A 7656-nucleotide genomic window follows, 5' to 3' on the forward strand; every position below is an offset into this window, starting at 1 on the left:
TGTCAGGAAAGTTCCAACTATGTGGATGCATGTGAGTGTGTGTGTGTGCTGCAAGGATATTAAAACTTCTACCATATAATTCATCGAAAAAGATGTCTAGAAATGCTTTATGTCTTGATTCTAGGTGTTAAAAATGTGACGAGAATACAGTTCTTCTAAGAGAATATAATCGAGACTTCATGAAAGTATAGTGTTTAAATTGTGAAAAACATATGAATAATATGCATATAATCAGGTAGTTGTTTCATTATTCTTCTGCAAATTTGGTACAGCTAATCTTGTTTTTCACTAGAATTGGAACTCTATAATATTGTAGTTTTTGTAAGTTACTATTATGTCTAGAATAAGGATAGTGGTATTTGTATATCTCATGTATTAATGACCACATAATGCCAACAAATGTATACATAAATAATAACCAGGTAATTAAAATATAACAAGTTACAGAAGTCTACTTGACACATGTTTATCTTATAAACCAGAAGTACAGTTGATGAATTTATAAGTTACTAATTGGCTCTCGATAACCTTTTGTTTCTTGCTAACTTACATGCAGTAAAACACTTTACTTGAACCTGGTTAGGCCATTGTAACCCATGAACACTATTTATGTCTTCCCAAGTTGGTATCCTAGTGCAATATGAACCTTAATTTCAGGCCATCAAACAATGAAACCATTTGAACAATTTCATAAATTTCAAGTCAAATTCTTTAACTTAATTCCACCAAATAGAAAACTCAACATCATGATTGCTTCAGATCTCAGGAACCATGTAGAATAAACCAATAGCTATCTATACAAGCAAAATTTATAACTAAGAATTGAAACTCATTTTAAAAAAATATATACATATAGAAAAATGCATATACCTGTTAAGGATCATTGTAGCCAAGAAAAACTTGGAAAACATCACTGTCAAGAGGCATGTCTACTGTTTTATGACCTTTCCTAATAAAAGTGCTTGTTTCACTTCCATTACAGATCAAGGAACCAACAAAAAACTGGTACTAAAATAAAGTAACACACTATTGATTATAATTTTAATCTCATATAATGGCATGGAAGCCAGCTACTAATATATTCAAGAAAAATTATTTATTTGCTATAATTTTTCTTGAATATATTACACATTTTTATTTTTATATATAGGTCATTTGATCGTAAAAAAATCATGTAACAACATTGTTTCTAAACCATGAATTATAATCTAATGTTTAAGATTAAAATATTCCTTTACTTCTTGAATAAATAAAAAATATTTATTTTTAGGCTTTAAATGATCTTCCTATATATATTGACAATAATAAATAAATGAGGAGCACTTGTTAATTTAAAACTCATTATAGCAACAGTGTATTCCATATAGTATTACAATTTATTACTGACAAGTCTAAAAACCAGCAATCTTACCAAATAGAGTTGATAGGCTGAGGAAGTGGTAAAGGTCATGAAAAGTTAATACAAAATAATATGTACCTTTAATCTTAATTTATAGGAATGCTGATCTAGACTAAACCCAACTTTGGGTCTTTCTTTTTCTTTTTCTTTTTTTTAAGGGGAACCCAACTTTGGGTCTGCTTTACACCAAACACGTATAGAAAGCATCCACTGAACAGTTTAAACAGTAAGCAAAATAGTAAGAAAAATATCTTCAGATTCTGAAAACAGTAAGAAAAATAGAAAGCCCAATATTTCAATGCAATATCACTCTTGTAAAGTTTAAACCCATCCACTGAATAGTTAAGCCTTATTCTGATTGGTCATATTCCAACTTTTATTTTTGGTTGTTTGAGCTTGCTTGCCATGTTGTTTAGTTTGTTAGTTTATCATACATGCTTGTTTAATATCTATTGACAAATTTTAATTTTGTATTAATCTTGTAAGTATTAATTATATTCTTTAGGTTGGGGATCGAATTGGCAAGGAGCATTGCAAAGGTAATTTGCAAGAGGCACGGAATTTGTTCTTTTAACTCTTATTATTAATATCTTTAAAATGTTAGAGGAGTTTGAATATCTTAAATATTCATCCATAGAGAAGTAGGTTCTGAGATTAAAATTGTGTGCTGCGGTGATAACGGAAGGTTGAAAACTTGTGTGTATTAGAGAAGTAGGTTCTGGAAAATTTGTTTGTGTGCTGCGGTGATATAAGGAAGAAAACTTATTGTGTGTTGTTTGAATTTTTTGACTTTGTATTGATAGATGGTTAGGTAAGCTTTTATATGTATAGATTATATTTTTCATTATATGTATAGATTAAAATTTTCATTTAGTCATATTGTTTTCATTATTTCCATATGTATAGATTAGATTTAATTGCCACAACCCAAGCTAAAATCTTGTCTTTGATCCAAACCAAATTAGTTAGTGGCTACCATTTTAGAATCTGATTTTTAAATTAAAAACAACACTAGAATCTCTTGAAAGCTTAATGAAACTAAAGTACTAGAAATTAGTAATAGATTTAGACCAAGAAATCTTTAGTGGGACTAAGAATCATGGTACTAGAAAATCAAGTAACTGCTATAACATACAATTAAAAATCTCAGCACTAGAACAATCAAAACCATTTGAGCAATAAGGAATGAATTTTAATAGGTAAAAAAAGAAAAAGAGAATATATAAACTTTAGAATGAATGAATCACTGAGATGATCTTATCATTGATTCACTATAGTATCTGGTTATCATTATAGCATATATATCATTAGTCATCATGATTTGTCCTACACGTGATGCATAAATTAAAGCAAGGATTTTGGAATGATTATTCATTGGAATTTAGAGTGTCCCACTAAAACAATTCCAATTAGTACTAATATTAAGGCTAATTCTTAACCAAATCCATTTAAAAAATCTTCTTTCAAAACAATAGAAAATCTCCTTTTTATTTTTTTTTTATGGAAAGTAAAGAAAAGAACTAAAGAAATTAACATGTTCCTTTTACTAAATTATTTTTAAGTCATAACGGTACTTAATAACGCTATGGTAACTATATATAGTTTTAAAAAACCAATGTAGTCTAGTACAGACAGATTGATAATTCCATAAGAGTGGACCTTATTCGTTTGATAATATGTTTTCAAGTGGTCCAGAAGAACATAAGATAACAGTCTAGCTTCAATAATTTTGGTTGGATCATTTTTCATTTTTGACCCTTTGATTCTTCTTTCTCAATGATTGAATGCTATTCATACGTACCTACAAATTATGATTACTACAAAATCAAAAATAAATAAATATACAACATTTGAACCTCAAAATTTGATTCAAAATATCTAGTGGATCCATCCAAACCAAATGTATATTCACAGTTCATGTCAACACTAACTATATATCTATAACTAACCATCACATAGTTTCAATTTATTGCATTTGTTATGGTTTAATTTTAGTTTTTTTTTTAATTTTAAATAATTTAAATTTACTTTTAATTAATTATATTAAGACACATGTATATAATTAGTTAGAGCACATATTTTGTCAAGTATTAAATCATCTCAATAAATTTGAACCCTTTAGTTAGGCCTTCAAATTTGGATTTAACTTCCTTTAATGAGTTTGAAACCTCTGTAAATAGTAGTATCCCTTTTGTATACACCTATAAAAGATTAGATGATCAACTTAATGAGTGAAGGAACAAAATAGTTCAGTAGTTGATGAAAAATATGTTAAAAGCATCATAACAAACAAACAAAAAAATATTACAAGAAAAAATTTACATTCTTGATTTCATCCCTAAGAACATCATGCTTAAGTGAATGGCTGAGGTTGTGGTGCCACTTAACTACATTGAAAAGAAATGGTGCTTCGAAACAAAACAAAATAGCCCAACTCAACATAATATAAAAACAACATTTAACTTTTATTAATTCTTTGATCATTGAACCGCCAAAAAATTCAACCCATAAAAAAAAGGTAAAAAGCGAATTAGCACATAAGCACTTAATCATATCATCTCATGGCTCGACCATTTTACAATTTGTGCTTTTAGTCACTTCAATCATACAGTTAAGCATGATATATAATTGATGGGGGATGCCAATTTTAGAGTGAAACTGCCAATATGATATGATAACTCAGTTCAAAGTTTTATCTTCTACTATATAACCTAAATCTTTATTTTTTTAAGGTGTCATTTTAAAGAGATAGCTTTAAGGTGGTCTGTAACTTCAACAACAGTAGTCATCACAATTTAAAACTGGTTTCCAAACACTTGGTTTATTCAAAAGAAAAAAAAACACTTGGGATGTGTCTCCAGGTCTAGGTGTTGGGTTGCATGCGGTAACCCTAATAGAAACAATAAAACATAATATACATTTATATTAGAAATTGAATATTGTAAAATTTGTCACTGGTAAACATTCAGGCTTGTCAAGTGACAACATCACAGCTTCAAACGTAAGAACTAACATTTCCTAATACATGTAACGCTTCAAAGATTCAATGAATTAATTTAAAAATTCTAAGCATTTTTTGGAGGAAAAAAAATGTAATATGAACTGTTTGATGTTTTTGGAAAAAAAAAATGAATTAATTTAAAAATTCTAAGATTTATTTGCATTTTGTGGTTGAAAATGGAGTGATTATGTAGCAGAATTAACGAACTAAGATGAGTACTTCTTCTAAACTCTTAAACATACCCAGTAAAGCTAAACTGGTCACAAACAACCTCAACTATCGAATGAATCCCTCGGCCTAGTGAAAACTGAATTCTGTCTTCTCTTTGATGTAGAAGAGAAGAAAAGAGAAGAGGAAAACAGAGTGTTTCTTGACTTTTCTTTGTCAGTTTTTCTTTTTTTAATTTTCCTCCCAATTTTTAATGACTAAATAAATGAGTTTGGAGAAAACCTCTTCCGTAGAAGATTTCATTTTTTTTTCTCACTATTTTTTATATTTTTTTCAACACTATTTATATTGCCACATTAGCTTTAATAGTTGATCATAAAACACATAAAATACTTTTCTTAACAAAATATTTCTAAAGAGTAATAAGTGTAATTTGACTCGTAATAATTAGCATCAAAATAGGCAAATTCTACTCGTTCTAAATTTGTTTAACGATTTATTGGTTGACAAAAAAAAATTGTTTTAAAGGTTAAAAACAGAGTAACAAAGTAGGTGTTATTGTACTATTGTATATGTATTAGTACTTGTTAGAAAAAAAATCATATAATTCAAAAAGTGATATATGTTATAACACTATTTATCATTTTTAATTGTTTACTGGCCCACTTATGGTACTATATTTGAAAGACAAAATGCAACACATGGAGCAACTCATTGTTTCTTTAATGAAAAATCAAGTATTTTGATGCTGAAACTATATTTTCATGTGGCTGAATTGCAATAATAACTAAGATTCATGTTTAATTTTTTGGTTAGTCTTTACTTTTGTATTTTTTTTAATTTTGATGTTGAATTCATGTCTTTCTATCTTACTTGTAAATAGAATACATCTACTCAGAGTGAGGAGCAATCAAATGTCAATGTTCAATCAAATTCTCATGTTCATTCCACTCAGGTAATTATGATACTAATTATATGAAAATGATAAAATCTAAAACATATAATATTCAATATAAAATCATTTACTGCTGCTAAATTTGTTATATTGATATATTGTTAGAGTGTCAAGAACCACACATTTGGCTCAAAATGCAAAATATTAGATTGGATTGGATCTGGAGAAATTATTGCAGAAGGTTATTTTATCTCAAGTGACCCAAAGGATGAGGTTCACCATGTTCCTCTTGGGCCTAGTGCTATGAAAGTGGGGATAGATCTTGTGAGAAAGAATGATGCATTTCTGTGGAGGCCTTCAACAATTATGTCTACTATAGAAGATGTTGTAGGTAGTATAATTGCATGGCCAGCTGATAAAGTTATAATTAGGTAATTAACTTTTTTTATGTACTCTTTTAGTTTACTATAACTTTAAGTTGAAGCATTACTTATTTAAATTTTGTTGTAGCTAAACAAATGGACTCACAACAAAGACAAGTGCACAAAGGATGATGAATTGAAGGATGGAGCAAGTTTCACGCATGGTTTACTTTTGTGTATCTTGTAATGTTTCTATTTTTCATTTTTGAAGTAAAAATTGTTCAAGATTATAAAACTTTATTATGTTATGCTTTCAAACTTAAGTTAGAACTAAGATCTCATGAAGTAGACACATTCATGGTTTGAATTAGTTATTGTTTAATGTAATACTTATGGTTTATCAATCTATTGAGAATTACATTTTATGATTAATTTTGAATTTTTTTTTATCAAAATACAATAATGAAAATCTTTTAATTAAAAAAAAACCATATAAGTATACTTATCAAAATAAAATTTAAAATTTTATTACTATATGTTATGATTTAAAAACATAATATAAGCGTAAAAAATCGTTATGGTTTATATAATATAACAAACTAAAAATGTTATCAAAATAATCAAATGTAACAGTTGAAAAGTGTTATGAAAAAAGTACAAGATTAAACTTCAAATTTATAACCAAAAACTCTATCTAAATGTTATTATTTGAATATTATAGCACCTAAAAATGTGTTATTGAATAGTTTAAGATAGCACCGAACATAACATTCAAAAACTGTTATAGAAAAGACTGGACTTTTAATAACAGGGGCTATGTTAGCATTTTCAGAAGTGCTATCAATAGTCCCGGTTAGCAGTTTTTAAGTGTTATGAATACTGTTTTTTCTTGTAGTGAATGAATTATATGAACTTCTCACACTCAAAATTTACGTGGTTCAGTTGTTAAAATTCACCTAGTCCACGAGACAATATTATTAATCTCTTACAATTTTTGTAGAGTTTATGTATCAGAAAAAGCCGCCCCTTTTCCTATCCATTGTCCCTGATATTTATAGTGAATATCCTTGAACAAGTTTGGGTAACCCCGTGCATAAATATATTAAACAATGAATAAAAATAATTCCCATTTACATAGGGATACAATTGCCTAAGAAAATTACTCCCGTTATCTTGGGCAATAAATATGTAATATAACCTAGGCATTAATGAGTGTATAATTAACCTCTAAGTGTTTCAGGATCCTTCACTGTGTGTCATGACCAGGTTTCCACAAACTGAACATACTCCTCGAGTTGGAGGTCAAAGAGTGAACAGACTTTCCTTCGAATCAAGTTGAAAGTATCGGGAAGGCGGCCTAACCATTACATGTCTTGAACTAGGTTATTGCCCTGAATGGCAATCTGGAGACTATATGTATGACGCACTATCAAGTATTAACTCGAACTGCTCATGTAGAAGTTAGCTAGGTGTTCTGCTCGCCTGTTTTTTCCATGTGTTTATCTACAAGTTATACCGCCTAGATGTATGGCTAAATCCACGCTTATTTTGGGGTACAACATTTTCCCCCCAAGCTCCTGCTCGTGCATGACATCATTTTCTGACACGCAGAGTAGGGGCTTTTAGGCTTCTGTCGTGTGAAATCGTGCCCACCGACTGTGGCAGAAAAAAGGTGATAGGACAGTTGTCACATTCCTTTCAATCTGAACAGACGCCAATTATAGATGGCCATGTGTCTAACACTCGAGTAGTGGGTGGGCACGATTTCACAATTGTGAGTGTGAGAAGTTGTTCATATAATTCATTATAGTTTAGAAAAGATCATGAATAT

General features: G+C 29.2%; 1 protein-coding gene across 1 annotated transcript; it reads left to right on the forward strand.

Moving 5' to 3' along the window:
* Positions 1 to 5261: 5261 nt before the first annotated feature.
* Positions 5262 to 6120, forward strand: LOC133821503 (uncharacterized). The gene is made up of 4 exons (XM_062253757.1): positions 5262 to 5305; positions 5452 to 5523; positions 5629 to 5894; positions 5974 to 6120. The coding sequence occupies exons 1-4, from the start codon at positions 5270 to 5272 to the stop codon at positions 5975 to 5977; spliced, it is 378 nt and encodes a 125-aa protein (XP_062109741.1). The 5' UTR covers positions 5262 to 5269; the 3' UTR covers positions 5978 to 6120.
* The last annotated feature ends 1536 nt before the right edge of the window (positions 6121 to 7656 follow it).

Source organism: Humulus lupulus, chromosome 3 (assembly GCF_963169125.1).
Source record: "Humulus lupulus chromosome 3, drHumLupu1.1, whole genome shotgun sequence".
NCBI classification, from domain to species: Eukaryota; Viridiplantae; Streptophyta; class Magnoliopsida; order Rosales; family Cannabaceae; genus Humulus; species Humulus lupulus.